Source organism: Larus michahellis, chromosome 11, assembly GCF_964199755.1.
Source record: "Larus michahellis chromosome 11, bLarMic1.1, whole genome shotgun sequence".
Classification (NCBI taxonomy): domain Eukaryota; kingdom Metazoa; phylum Chordata; class Aves; order Charadriiformes; family Laridae; genus Larus; species Larus michahellis.
This window is the reverse complement of record NC_133906.1, coordinates 9,795,256-9,810,668: the sequence shown is the minus strand read 5'-3', so window position 1 is coordinate 9,810,668 and position 15,413 is coordinate 9,795,256. Positions and strand designations below refer to the sequence as shown.

The 15,413-nt window shown below is 46.2% G+C and overlaps 1 protein-coding gene across 7 annotated transcripts in view; it reads left to right on the top strand.

Annotated features, from left to right (window-relative positions):
• The window catches only part of HTR4 (5-hydroxytryptamine receptor 4), a 139,075-nt gene that overhangs the window by 49,113 nt on the left and 74,549 nt on the right, over positions 1-15,413 (top strand). For 5 of the 7 annotated variants that reach the window (XR_012589436.1, XM_074603477.1, XM_074603478.1 and 2 more), the window contains exon 1: positions 11,779-15,189. Coding sequence is in view for 6 of the 7 variants with exons in the window: in XM_074603477.1 (XP_074459578.1) it covers positions 14,921-15,189 (269 nt within the window). In the remaining variant the exon portion in view is untranslated. Of the gene's footprint in view, positions 1-11,778; positions 15,190-15,413 lie in introns of those variants that run through there. The other 2 variants (XM_074603475.1, XM_074603474.1) reach the window with 1 other exon arrangement.

The window sequence follows — 15,413 nt, the reverse complement described above, 5'->3', positions numbered from 1 at the left end:
CTGAAATACATTCGAGGGTGCAGAGGCAGACGGGCAGCTCCACCATTTGTCTGTGTGTGCTGAGACCCCCCCCGGGAGGTAGGGCCGTCATGCACTTCTGCGATGTTTCACTTGGCTTTTATTAGTGTGCCCTGAGCAACCTGCACAGATGAGAATGCCCTTGACAAAGAGCTGGGCTGCAAAAATTAAATTTTTGGTGTCTTTCAGCACAGCCTTTCTGTAGCTTCAGTGTCTCTGCACAGCGTGGCAGCTAGCGAAGATCTGGAAGAGGCTGTGGAAGGCTGTTAAAACAGTCCAAGCCTGGGATATCCCGGGGCAGACCCGACTCTAGGACTTGGAAGAAAATTGGCAGGTGCCTTGGAAAGCAGCAGATTTCCCAGAGCAGGAAAATGGGCTGGACCTTGCTGCCAGCTTTTGCCCACACTGGCTGCATGGAAGGGCAAGGCTGGCAGCTGCGCCGCCAGCGGCTTTCCAGGACACCCTCCTTGACTTCTCTGGGTTGACTTGCAGCATCAGGCTGTCAAAATTCAATTTGTCACCATGTTTGGGATTTCCTGAGCCAGCCGTGCTCAGAGGTTGTGAGTTAGGAAGCAGGGAGGGGGTATTAGGATGTCTTGAGAGACAGGACTGCTGCAAAACTGGAGCTGTGCGGGAGGCAGGGGACCAGATTAGGCGTGTAAGGGTTAATAGGGCACCGTGAGTCATATTGGCAGAGCTGTGTTTCCTTATAGAACAGTCATGGTGTTGTGTCTCAAAACCAAAGGGCTGTAGGTGGAAATCTGATGGCTTTTGCTCTCCTCTCAGTGAGTTAAAATTCCCTGTGTTGCTTTTGGAAAAGTGCAGAAACAGTCCTGGGGTCCTGGGCAGACATCTGTTCTGGGAACGCTGTCTTGGGAATAGGGCTGTGAAGCTGAGATGCTGAGCGCTGCGGTGAGCTGTTACCTGCTCCAGATCCTGCTGCAATAGCGTGTGCAGCTGCAGAATGAGCCATTCGCTGCTTGGGAAAGAGCATTTCTACTATCTCGGATATGAAAGATGCCGCAGCAAAGCATTTTGCGCTATTTGCTTGGCCATGTGTCTAGGACCTGCTGTCGGGGAGTATAAATGAGTGTTGATAGACTACTGCCTTGGAGCAGAGTGCATCTACAATGCAGATAAATGTGCTCCTCTCCTTACCTAGTTCAGTCTTTCCACTGTTTATTTTGCCCTTACGGTGCTGTGGCAATGAATCATTGATGATGTGACTCCCCGGTCTGGCAAACAGTCATGGGTCTGAACCTCAGTCACTGTCTGAACTTACTGTCTTGCCCCATCTGTTAACCGAGGACTCGCCATCACGCGTCCCCTGAGCAGCAGCCTCTGCCTCCCCGAGGTCAGAACATTAAAATTGGCCATTGTCTGAACACAAGCTTTGCCACTTGATGGACAGGAACCCCGTGGAGATGAAGGTTTCAGGGAGTCTTTGGCTGTTTGGGGGTTAATCCATTGTAGGGCTGGTGATCTTTTAAAAAAAAAAAAAAAAAAAAAGCGGGGGGGAGGGGAGATGGGACAAGAAGGCAAATGAAAAAAAACAAGTCAAAAAGCAAAACTCCAACTCGAGGCATGCTGAGAAATGTAGCAAAGCGATGGGTTCGTCCTCATCCCACGGGGAGACAAAGTGACATTAGTGCTGTGAACTGCTGGACTCACATTTGCAAAGGGACCTGTGAAGAGACAATTTCAGCTCTTGTGCTTGTATCCCTCAGGAGAAACAAGGAACTGGAGGCCACGCTACCTTTAAGCACATGCATAGGAGGTGGTCTGCCTGTTGCAGGTGACTTTTTGTAGTCGATGCAGTCTCAGCGCTCTCTTCGGTCAGTGAAAGCTTAGTATGACCTTACTCAACTCAAGTCCTTCCCAGGATTTGATGCCTGGGCTGCAGGGAGAACTTGATCTCATGCTTCTATTCCTCACATTTGAGGAATAGTAAATCTAGAAACTTTAACAGAAAAAAGTAACCTTGCAGAAAAAAGCATTATAAACAGAATCTCAGCATTGGAGGGGGCTGCTGGGGACAGGAGCCAGGTTTCTGGCTCTGTGCTGGCATACCTGTGATGAATGGACCAGCAGCCGACCTTTTGACTTCCCACTGGCATCGCTGTAAGCCTAGAGGAGTGAAGGAGAAAGAAAAGGGCTCTGCTTGCTGCTAGTGAGGGGTGGGACGGGGTGAGCAGGATGCTGTTAAATATCTGGCTATCGGTCTGTTGATGGGTCAGGGTGAAGGGGAGAGAGTGAATCGAGCAGGGCCTCTCCCTTCCCCGGGCGCATGAGCTCACGCCTGCAGGAGAGCGGAGGAAACATGTTGTGACTGCTTTGGGGTCGTGTGTGTCTTCTGTCACCCCTCCCCAGGTTGGGCACTTACCTCATAGCTCAGCACAGGGTATTTCTACTGAACCGTAGACACAGACATTTTCCTTGCTTTTCCAGTGCCTCCAAAGCTTTAATGCACCCAGAATCTGCTTGTTTATTCACGAAGTGACTTTCACAGCCTAAGCGCCCTCCCTGTGGGAATATTGGGTCACTGCTCCAGCAGGATACTAGGCAGACATAAAAGCAGATCCCAGCAGTTACAGCACTGGGCAAGAGCACGTCCTAATGACTCTGATTCTTGTTTTAAAAAAAGTCAGTTCCAGAAGTCAAATGTGTGTAAACAAATTGCTTCACTTAGTCCTCAGTTCCTTAGCCTAATCACAAGCTCCCAGTTGGCTCCTAGAACTCAGAAGATGTTTTTTTTCCATTTCCTTATCTCCAGAGTTATGTCTGTTGGCATTTAAGTTCTGTTCAGCTTTGCCTTTGAAGGTCCTTCAGGCCAGGACCTGAAAACACAAAGTCTAGTTGTTTCCAAAGCTGCCTTTCCACGCTGCAACCATAAGGCTGTGGTGATGGGCCAGCTCATTGCTCATTGTCAGTGGACTAGTCTGGAGATCTGTCCAGGTCTTACTCTTCTCAGGAACTTCCTGAGAGCTCTGAGGATTTATCTGAAAACAGGCTGTCATCTGCTCAAGAGGAAGTGTAATGGGAGAATAAATAAATCCAACAAAAGAAGGCAGGCCCTGGTTCATGTTAATTTGGCCAAGACATTCTCAGGACTGAGAGCTGAGCAGTGAGGTGGCTGCCCAAGAGCTGTGATGTGTTTCTGAGTAGACTCAACTGGGTTCTCGGGTATTTGGAGGACTAGGGCAAGTAGAGGATTTCACAGGAGTCCAGACAAATTTTGGGTTAATCTGTGGAAAGGAGACAGTGGGAGGCGTGGGCTGTTCCCTTTCCAGCCTCTGCCAGAGAAGCTTCTTTGGGGTTGGTGCATCTTCTTTGCTGGTAGAGATCCCTGGAAAATAAATAGACTGCCTTACTTCTTCGGGGATTAAACTGCTTTTGTGGTATTTTGGGCCATGTTAAAGAGGGAAAATGCAGTACTTTTTTTTTTTTTTTTTTTTCCCCCCTCCTCCATTCCCAAGCAGCTGGAATAGATTTGGTCCCATTACTGCCATTATTTGCAATTTCCATTTTTATGGGCCATAATGGGGATGTGATTCTCAGGCAGAGCTGGCAGCTACAATGAAACGTGGGAGTTTTATTTCTTGCAATTCAGCTACTGTTCAGTATGCTTCCCTGGGCCCAGCAGATCGGGGTCTAGTCCAATACAGGCACCTAGTGTTTTCGTATTGCTTAGACTTTTCCCTCTAAGCCACACTCAGAGCCCTTGTTGATGCTGTCTTCCTGAAGCAATGTGAGGATCTGTTTCTATAAAACTGAAGTATTCGTTGGAGCTCAAAGCTGTTTGCGGATTCAGCTAACAGTGTCCCACACCTGAAATACCTATTAAAGTTAGTAACAAAATTTAAGTGGACAGAAAATTAATCACAAAACAAACTTTCTGTACTCCTCAGTTAAAATGCACTGCACCAGCTTTCCAGAAATGTCATCAATTAAGCTTTTCAGTGTTTTGTGATTGGCAGGTCCTATTAGGTTTCCAGCAGCCTTGGAGACCCCTAAGCAGAGAATTTAAGCCCAATGGGAACATACTTCCCTGGTTACCCCTGGATGAGCATCCCAGCTGCTCAGCAGTGCCAGGGATCTCCTCCGACGAGGAATAAATTAGCCACAAAGACAAATGGGTGTTGTAGCCTGTTGCCTCTTGGTTTTCGGTCTTTTTTTTTTTTTTTTTTTTTTTTAGCTTTGTGCCTCTATGCTTGGTCAGTCTCTTCTCTTACATACACTTTTCCAGGTGTATGTAAGATGCTGGGTGCAGGCACCTTACCTCTTCCTTTGTTGTTTGTCTCAAAACTTTACAAATAGGGCCACATGATACAGCTAACATGCCCAGTCTTTCTTCCTCCGTGAGCTTTTAAACCCCCAAACTGACCACGTGTTTCTGCTCTGTTTTGTCAAATACCAGTTCTCCAGGCCTTTGGTTGTTTCCATACGTGTCTGGGGAGCAGGTTTTAATTTCCAGTAGGGCTCTTCCATTTTGATATGCAGCCTCGTGGCTTGTTTTCAGATGTAAAGAACCTATCATCTGATGATGCTGGCCCTTGAATGGGAGCACCATAAGCAGTATCATCGTGGTGCTGGTGGCTTTATCTCTCTCCCCTTGAGCTTTTCTTCCTTTCTTTTTTTTCCCCTCACAGTTCTTGGATGAGTTTCCTCAGTCAGTGACAGGGAAAATGATGGACCTGCGGTATCCAGCATATCAGGGTGTAGCTTATTTGCAAGTGGTCAGTTATCAAACTGAAACAAATTTTTAAATCAGCCTGCAGTGAGATGACTGGGAGAGGCAGCGGGTAGCTCCCAGTTATGGATCAAACTTGAAGTTTGTAGGACCTGTGAGTGGAGAGTCCATAGCTGATGCCATCAAGAAACCTCTAGGTCATGTCACTCACTCCCTTGTGGGGAAGAAGGTCTCTCCCTTTGCACTGCTCTCACCTCCAGGAATGGCTGTTTCTAGGAATCTTTGTCAAGGGCTTCTGCAGACGAGCATAGTGAGATGTTCCTCCTGGAAGCTCTTGTACTTGTTAGCCAAAGGAAATCACAAATGAACAAACACTTCCAGAGCTTCTGATGCTGGCCTCAGAGAAATGTGCTGGTAGCGACTCCTGGGTGGGATCTGGGTTGTGTCTGAGCTGAGTGTCTGCACTCACCATCTACAGAGCAGTCCCAACTGTTTGCTTTTCCTCTGTCCTGCTGCTTGCCCAGGTTGATATCCTTGCTTGTTTATTTGAAGTGAGAAATGTGATGCGGCTTTTGTGGGGAGTATTCAGAACATGCGCTTAGCTGGGGACATAGGAGGAGGTTTAAATAAAACAAGAAACTTAAGAGCTTTGTTCTTGAATCAAGGAGTTGCCGTGTCCTTGCTTAGAAAGGAGACACCTATCTGGAGCCTAAATACAAAACTCAGGTTCGCACAGAGTGAGCTGATGAACACGCGCTCTGGGGGTGAAGGTTTCTCGCTACAACCTCTGGAATTAGCTTTACCAAGCTCTGGTCTTTATGGTAAAGCTCAAATTGAGGTAGCAGAGCTGGAAACACATAATATCTCTAAGATGACTTTTATTCCGCTTGACTGGAGTGTTTTGTGTCAGGGTACAGCGAACTGGCCGGGCAGTTCATAAATCGTGACACTGGAGAAGGGACTAAGGAGACACACCATTCCCTGGGGCAATCACAAGGCAATCACTCGGATACTTCAAGGGGTGCACACCTTGGGAGCTGAACAGATGAACTCCACCATGCTGTGCCTTAAAAAAACCTCCTTGGGATGTACAGTCCTATGCTGCTTTCAAAAAAGAAGTGAAAGTACCTCTTCCTATGGTTTCGTAATAAACAAGCTGGGAACTGGTTTTGTGTGGCTCAGAACCACACGGGGTGTCTGGGGGTGTCTCAAAGAAAATGTATTCTAGAAATCAGTGTATTATCTTGTCTGTGCCAAGTCTTCCATTAGCAGGGGTAACAACAAGAAGCTCTTTCATTCCTCTAGATTCTTGAAACTGGGAAACTATCCAGGAAATATAGAAGTCGCACAGCCAATAGCTGCATTTGTCTTTTATTGTCCGAGGTGCAAACAAGCACTGGGAAAAGTCCACAGCCTGGATATTTTAATATACAGCCTGATGCCAGGACGCTTCTCATCTTGACTGAATGAGTCTCATTTATTATTTCCCTGACTGCAAATATTGCCTGCAAGAGCAGGGCAGGACCTTCACGCTTTTTGATTCAAAGGTCTTGCAACTTCTAGGCTTTTGGCAAAGATGGGAACAAAGGTTTTCTCTGGTTTGAAAATGAGGACTCGGTACGGGAATACCAGTAAAGACTAAGAGCTGCCATTATGGTGTTTTTGGTAATGAGTTATCTTTGGGGAAACAAATGTGTGTGGACAGGACAGGGCAGGACTTACTTTTTCACTATAATAAGACAGGGGAGCAAATACTTTTAGCCCAGGAGCGGCAGCTGGCTTTTGAAGAGTAGCAGGCTGTGCGTGATCAGTCTCAGTGCACCCCAGGTTCGCGCCTAGTTATTGTAGGAGGCATCACACAGATTTCTGAGAAACCTGGGTGCTCCAAGTATGTTTAGCACAAGTCTAAACCTTGATTTTTCCAGCTCACTCCCATGCCAGAGGAGGTTATGTCACAGACCTGCATCGAGTTACTCCCTGTTTCTAAACGGATGAGATAAATTTGAGCTAGCTGTACGTGTAATGGTGATGTCGCTTATGTCTCTGCAAAGAAAAACTCTTCTGTATAATAACTGAATTACAAACATTCTTGTTCCAAAGTACATGCTAGACTCTGTCTTCAACATTTATGGAATATAGAAGTAAAGTGAATGATAATTAATGTAAATGCTGCTGGGAAATAAGGTGCTTTGTTCAATCAGATCTCCTGAGCATAGCTCTGCTGCATCTGTCATTTGAACGTACAGCCTGCTCTGTTTAAGACTTCTGTGTGGCATGAGGTAGGCAAGAGCCACTTATCTGGAAAGTAGAGGATAATCGCATTATTAAGATGGTACATACACCAAAAGTCAGGTTTACTTTTGTGTTTCTTTCATCATCGTCTGTTCTTCATTAAACTGACGTATAGTTTGGTAGATGCAGTGGGCTTACTTCTGAGGAACAATTCTAATTAGGAACTGATCAAGACGTTTCTGATTAAAGGCATGTTTGATCTTGGGTTTTATTCAGCATTTACAAAGGAGAAATGATTGTTACAACATCTCTGCTGCACTTTGTAGTGTGCCTAAAATCCTACCTATGCCTAAGGCAGAGATCTGATTTTTTTTTTTTTTATAGCTGTGGAATATTTGGTACCCTCATTAAAATAAGTAGACCCTGTATAGCCAAAAAGTAGTGTTATGTTTATGTGAAAATGAAAGGGGAATATTTGGCATGCGAAGGGTGGGTCATTGGGAGCCACATTTAAAAACTTGGAAATACATTGTAAGGAACAAAACACAGTGCCAAGGTCCTGCAAACTCCAGGTGGATGTGTAAGATTGCCATTTGGTATTGCACGGGGCTTTGCACAAGGGCTCTCCTGCAGTCATCGTTAGTGGATCCCAAACAGAGGAACTGCAGCAGCTGCCCTTCCTCCATGTAAATACCGTGAGCTTAATTGAATGCTAATTCCATAAATTAATTTTAGCTTATATTTTAGGTGACAGTCTAATGGTTTTTAAGGATCGTACTTACGTGCATCAGCCTTGCAGCAATATCCTTTCATATGTAGGGGTAAACTATCTAACACTTGATCTGCTGCTTGGGAAAGAGCAGAGCCAGGCTTTCATCCTTCATTGTATGAACAGTAGAGATGGATGTGGCTGCTGCACCCATCTAACTTCCCTGCAAGGGGAGAGGTCCTAAATTTAGGCAGTGCCTGGAGGCTCACCAGGTCTGCGTTTGTTTCCTACCTCTGTCGCACGTTTCCCATATAACTGCAAACTGCTCTCTCACTCTTGAGGTCTTAGACCTTCATCTATGAAGATCATGATAAAGCAGCGCATTGTTCAGGATCAGTTTTCAGCCTCAGATCCAGTTTCCATCTAGAAAAGGCAAGAACTTTTGCTGGTGTAAGCTAAGGGTATTGTATGGACCAGCAGAGAGCTCAGGGTTTTTCTGGGTTTGTTACTTGGCACCTCTCCTGCCTTGCCTGTCTGCCTGAACCCGGGCAGTCTCAAAGCCTGAGGTCCCTGCAGAACTGGAGCCATTGCTGTGGCCGCGGTGTCTCCTGAGGTCCCCCAGCGTCTGGCAGCTCCAGCACGCTCCCGCATGGGAGAGCGCTCCTCGCACATACTGATTGACTGCACAGCCTACACACGGCAATTTTTAAAACATTTAAATAGCCTGTCTTCTTTGCTTCATCTTGACAATTGATTTTAATCAGTATTATCAGCTGCTTAAAACACTTAATTCTCTGAAGCACTCTAGCATTCAGCCTCCAGGAGATACGTGGAGCGGAGGTACAGAATCAGTGATGTTATCGGTAGTTTTGTCCAGGAGGAGGTGGCCTGAAGTCCTCGTTTCATCATTCATGATCCTACTTGGGCTGCTGCTGTTTGCAGCAGTGTGGTGCGTTTTCACTTCCACACCAGTTTGTAGAAAGTTTCTGAGGTTCAAACCAGCGTAAAAGGAGAAAACTTGGTCCCTTTCCACCCACCTCACCGACGCAGTTTGGTTAAAAAAAAAAAAAAAGCACTCAAACTAATCATATGACTAAGTTATTTTGATACGTAGAATGCTGTTTATTTCTGGCTTGTCAATACTTTAATTAATTTCAATCTGTTTCTAAAACAGAAGTGAAGTACATAATTGATTTGAATCTGTTAGAAGTTGTCCTGCCATCTGCACAGTCTAAGGCGAAGCGGCGCAGGCAGTGTAGCATTTGAAGGCATTAAAAGAAATTATATGCTTCTGGATTAATGCTGACTTCTGATTGATATTTTTAGGTGGCAGTAGAAAAGAATAGGGTAACAGCTAGAGAGCCATAGATCAAATAATATCTTCTCTATTGTTAAGTCTCTATACTGAGACACGCGTTGTTAGGTTTACTCATAAAATAACGTAACTTGGTTTTTAAGAGTTTAACACTCAGCCTCTGCTTTTATGCCTAGGAATAATCAGGGGAGTAGAAAGGAGGAGAGGCAAATGACAGCTTATTTGTAGTTAAAGACCTACATGAAATGTCATGTCAGCTAGAGTTACACAGGGAAAAGCCGTGGCATAGTTGAAAACAGAGGACCGACTCTTCCATGTATTCCCCATACACTGAAGCCACTGAAATAAAGAAAAAAAAAAAAAAAAAAGCTCTTTTCTAGGCTACTGCTGCTCACTGATGTCTTCTTCAGTGAGAATTATGCATGTCCCTTGTTATGAAGTGCTCGTTATGGTCTCTGGCTTCCTCCAGGAGATGCTTCAGGTTGGCTCTGTGGGCAGCGTTATTCCTCTCCGGTTTGGAAATGGGCCGTCCAGCCTCCTTTGTATCAGCTGCGCTCCTCTGCCCCCAAAACCAAAGTCGTCTTTATTCAACCCTTACTCCCCTCTCCATCTCTCTGGCTCCCGCAGGAGTGTCTGTGCAGTGCCTGTGGTGCTCTCAGCGCTGAGCTGATTATTAGTGGTTTTTTCCCAGTGCAGTGGCAGGGAGGTCAGGGTGTCGCATGTGTAACGAAAACCAGAGGAGCAGTGTGCGTGGTCTTACCAACAGGACTGATCTATGCAGTTTAATTGCTGCATAAAATATGCAAAAGCGCTTGAGGTCATTTAGAAAAGTTGGGGTGTTTACAGGAAAGTAGAAATTGAGCTTGAAAAAATAATTACACTTTTTTTTCCTTCGCATTAATGACTATACAGAAGAGCCTTTTAAATATGTCCATATATGGGTTTTAAGAATTCATTCCACATCAGTATTTCACCTTTTTCGTTAAATGATTTCTATATTCCTACTAACCAACAATCATTTTGTCTGAATCTCATTTCCTCATAATAGCAAACCCATCAATCTCTGCTTTATTAAACGGGGAAGCATGCTTGGAAGCCAGAGCACTCAGCTTTGATCAAAGATGTTATGCAAACCATTGATTTTAATTTAAAGCAATATCCACTGCTTCCATTATTAACATCTTTGAATTACTGAGACTGAATAATTAACAAATATTCCTACTTGATGATAGATTATTCAAAAGGCAGATGTACCCCAGGTGAACATCCTTCCTGTGCCTCCAGGGATGCATATGCCTATTTAATGTTTCCCGGGGGAGCAATGCAACATGGCACGAGAGAAAAACTCTTTGGAGAGATCGCCTAAACGCTTCCGAAACTATTATCACAGCAAATGCTCCATAGCTAAGTGTGCCAGTGTTTCTGTTCAGAGCCCTGGGCTGTGGCCAGCCAAGTCAAATGATGCAGACCAGGATGCCACCGCTTTCAGGGCAGGGTTGCCTTTGTACACCAGATGGGAAATGTGGGCTTAATACATTGCCCTGCTTCCTGGCTGAAGCTGAAGCCCTCAGTCTTCAAGCAGGGCAACATCTGGTGAAATGTGGCTCAGTGCTGGCCTCCTTTGGCATTTCCAGAGATTGTTTTGATGAGCAAAACTCAAAATCTCTGTGCACCAACAAGACCTAAGGTGGGTAGTTCTCTTTGGCGTCTGTTCTCTTGCACAGCTCTTTGCAGCTGATGAGGCTGGAAGGGATGGAGGTCTCTGTACTGGGCAATAAGCTTGTTCACTGAAGAAGGCATCTGACAGCATAGGGCAGATCTAAGTCTTCAGCTGCTATTATGGTCCCTGTACTTCTTCACGAGCCCAAATGAGAGGATTGCCTTGAGGATCAGAGTAGTTATTCAAGGAACAGGACAAATCGCAAAGTTTCACTCCTCTGCACCTCCCTCCTAGGGATGAGGCCTCAGGGCACCCTGACACCAGCTGCCTTTCCCTGGGCAGCACAGCCTGAGAGCCAGCATCCCTGGAGGGGGTGGGGATCTCTCAGCAGACAGCCTCAAAATCCCAGAGATTCCCCTAAAAAAGAGCCAGCAGGCTCGGTCGCCAGCCCCCCTCCCAATGCAGTGCGTGGTGGAGGGAGAAGCCCCGTCGGCGGCCGATGGCCAGCAGACCCCCCCGGCAGGGCTCGGGGTCGAGGGAGGTGTCTCTCCCCTCTGTACTTGCCGCAGAGTGCGGATGCAAGGTGCTCAATTAACGCAGTGATGAGAATTGTTTAGGAACAGCAGAAGGATGGGCAAAGCTCGATAAGACAAAGTATAAATCTAACTTGGCCTGGCTCTGTGTAAATGAAACCATCATCATCCTCTTTACCACCGTGCCAGCGTGCGTGCGCTGCCATGCCTGCACTGGAGGAGAAGGAACATCTTTTGTACGGCGCTATTCGGTGCGGTTTGACATTTTGTTTCACAGATGCAGCCACGGAGCAATGTTAGCCTATTGTGAGGGATTATTTAGACAGGTAAAATTACAGCTCAGCAGTGAAGGTGCCTTTGATCCCGGCATCCCCATTGTTTCTGAGGCTTTTCATCCCTCCCAGTACCCAGCTAGCAGGCCTGTGCCTGAGACCTGCCTTTGAAGATGTTTCTTTGCCATTTCCTTTTAATTTCTGTCTTCTGCTGATGGATATTATTAATGAAGGCTCTGGCATTCAGTTGTACTCAAAATGCTGATGTTTGGGAAGTGTCTGACCTTCCCCAGCCGTGCAGGAGCCATCTGCAGGCAAGTGGTGGGCCTTGAGGAGGGCAAGTGGTGGGCCCAGAGTGGTGTGTGTGGCTGCAGCAGAGGAGAATCGCCTTGTGCATCCCACTGTGCATGGTGCCCACGGGGAAGGACCAGCTCCTGTGTGCTCATCCTTCTCCACAGGACTTTGCTGCAGTGCGGGTTCATGTGTCAGCAGCTCCCAGCTTCCTGCCTCCCAAAATCTCCAAGGCTGGGCTTGGCTTCTGGGGAAAATGAGGTCTTTCAGGTCGGATGTATGTGGAGATGGATGGGAGAGAGGGAAGGAGTGACATCCTATTCTAGGAGCAGCCATGTGGCCAGTGACCAGTTCTGTAGGGTGGCTTGGGATTTTGGTGTTACAGTAAGGAATTAGATGACAATTACCTTTAGTTTTGAGGGAAGAATCTCTGTCTGCAGTTTGGGGTGGTCACTGGAGATTGAGACGCGCAAAAACTGATGTCATTTGCTTGATTTTGCATTTAGCTTGTTATTATGAGACCAAGGAGGAAAGCTGCCCGAGACAGTGTTCACTGTGCCCTGAGAGTTTGAGGACGAGTCCAGAGAGAGGAATGTAAAGAAATCCACCAAAAGCTGTTAAACACAAGCACGCTGTGACACTGACCTTTGCAGCAAGGGAGGCGCTGCTATATGCATGTAGGCGTTTCATCTCCTACGGGCCACTGTCAGACAGAATGATGGATGAGGCAGATCCTTTTGATCGATAGGGATTTTTTTCTGTCAGATGGGAGGAAGTATGACTGGACCAGTGTAGGCAAATTGCAGGCAGCAATTGCAGTGTAATTGCAAGAACTGCAGACACAAAATCCACTCGTTGCAAGAGTTGTCCAATTACTAATGACCCAAGGTGTCAGGAAGCGGTGCTCTCCCATAAAAACTGGGAAAGCCACATTTAGTTCAGACAGAGCCTTGTCAACATTTCTGAATGCACGGAAGGATTTGTCCAGCGCTGCCAGCTTCTTGGAGCCTTAATTGCCGTCATTGAAGTTGTGCTAAATTCAGTAGACGACTCTTTTTAATTAAGCGCAAACTCTTTCAGGTGCTAAATAAAAACACATCTTGATTAGCCTTTCTCCTATCTTAGCATCTATAATTGGCTTGCAGAAAAATAAGTGTCTGGATGGATGAAGACCCGTGGCTATATCTGACCCCTTCAGTGTAACCCCAGAGACCTTCCTACGTTAAGCAGGAGTGGATTTACTGACACTGCCACAAAAACGTCAGGGCAAAAGAAGCAGTGGTGCCTTTGCCTCTGGGCTGGGATCATTCATTCCAGCACAGGACAAAGCCCGCTTCCTTAGCGGGTACCCTTCGTCCTGAGCCACCCGTACCCCCTCTCCTGGCCCACTGGTACCCCAACAATCCACCTCCAGAAGGACGCGTGTCTGTCAGCGTCTGGATACACCCAGCTGCCCACTCTGTGTGACATTTATTAATCTCTTAGTTTTAACATGGGAGGTTATCTGGAATTAAAAGCTATCTGTGCTCTCACAGGTGAGAAAGCCCTACTTGGCATATGGACATACATTTATGAAGCTAGAATATGCGGTTTGCTTGGACCTCTTTCTTATTGTAGCCAGATAATTGCACTTGGTTTTGAGCCTTCATATGTCTGCCTAGTGTTGAGTTTTTCTATGAAACTAGTTCGTGTCCAGGGCATCTCCTTTCCTTTTCTTTATTTGCTCATAAACATCCTCTCCCATCAGGATGAACCTATACCCGGTGATGTATTTCCTTGTAGAACATTGAAAATCAAGGAATTCCTAAGATATTGTTCCTAACCAATATGAAAATTCCAACTTGAGCAGGCTGCGACCTGACCCACTGCTGTGTCTGGTAGTGGGCAAAAAAGTCGTACTCGAAGTGGTATCGTTTTTAGGGCCAAAAATGGAGATTGTGATTAAGTGGATGTTCCGCAGTGCAGGCTCTGGGTGAAGTCAGTTGCTAGAAGCTTATTAACACGGCACAGGTAGCGGAGGCAGGACTTCAGCAGCCTCTAATCATTTTTAGCTTTGCCAAAATCAGGAGAATTCAGTGAGATAAAGTGTAAAAGTCTGCAATGTGTTTAGTAAGTAAAAGTGACCCCAGCGGAAGTCAAAGTAAAAGAGAATAACAGTTCAATTTTCCAATTACCTGAACAATCTCACAACGTTAATCCTGGGTGCCGAATGCCAGCTCCGTACGCTGTGAAGAAATTTCCCTGATGAATTAGTGTCAACTGCTGCTCTTAATGCCAGTTTATTTCTAGCCACACTTGATAACACGAACCAACACCCGTTCTCATCCGCATAACGTAATAGGGAAAGCAGGCAAAGGTTTAGGACGTATTTTGTTCTGGATAAATAATTAGAAATAGCTTTAAAGGAAAAGTGGCTCAAAATTTTGTAATACGACCAGTTTTATGAGGAACTGAGCACTATTTACTGCATCTGTATATTACCTTCCTGCTTTGCAGGCTCCGAAGAAAAAAACCCCACTCTTTTTTTTAAGCATTTAACAAGATATTTGTAGAAATGCAGACTTAGAATATGTCCAACACTGTATTTTAATGTTATTCTTCCTTTTCTTTTTCATTCTCTTCATTAACTAAAAGAAATTATTACTGTCAGGGTAGGGAGGAATTGGGTGCTCCCTTTTAAAAAAAATTTATTTTCTCTTCCCAAATTCTAGGCAAGTTATCAAGTGAAAAAGAAAAAAAAAAAGCCAGACTGCCTCTTGTTTTGTGGCATAAAGTGAAGGGAAGAGAGAACAAGGGAAAAGATTATGCACAAGTTTTCAAAATTCAAGATGTAAAATGCTCATCTTGAGGAAACCCTTGGGAAAAAATAGAAAAACAAAAGGAAAGAAAACCAAAATACTTCTGCATAGAAGATGATATTATTTTTGGGGGTGAAAAGAGAATGCAAATGTGTTCAGCCAGAGGCTCTGGATTGGAAGGGACTTTCAGAAATCACGCACAGTTCACTCCAGATCTCAGTAACGGGCTCCTCCACCGTACGCGTTGGCTTCTCCACCCCTGGCAGACCTGGGTGGCCACGGGGGCTGCAGGTAACCTCCGCCTGCGGCCTTTCCGCTGCCTCACAGCTTTCCCCATAAATATGAAATGCAATTTGTTAATGCTCCGGGTGGGAAGGCAGCCTCGCGGCACCGGTGGTGGGGATGCTGCTCTCGCGTTCGCCAAAACGAGCGCTTCTGCCTGGCACCTCGGCATTGCCCGGGCGATCCCCTCCCAGCCAGTGCAGCTGCACCTTCTTTTCTTTCCTTTTCTCTCTTTTTTTTTTTTTTTTCTGTGTGCTCCCCAGTTCGAGTGAGGGCTTCGGCGTAGCGGAGAAGATCGTGCTGCTCACCTTCATCTCCGCCGTTATACTGATGGCCATCCTGGGGAACCTGCTGGTGATGGTGGCCGTGTGCCGGGACAGGCAGCTCAGGTGAGCCCACCCAGCCACCCGCTGCCCTTCTGCGGGGAGGCACAGGGGAAAATCCCCACCTAAAAAGCCCCGTGCCCCCAGTTGAGGGCATAAACTGCCGCGATGAAGGGTTTTTCTGGCCGGGTGTTGCACCACCACAATGTCAGACCTTCACACTGGCCTCAGTGCATCCCCACTCGGATCACTTTAGTATCCATCCTCTACGTTTTTAGCACTCTCAGTGT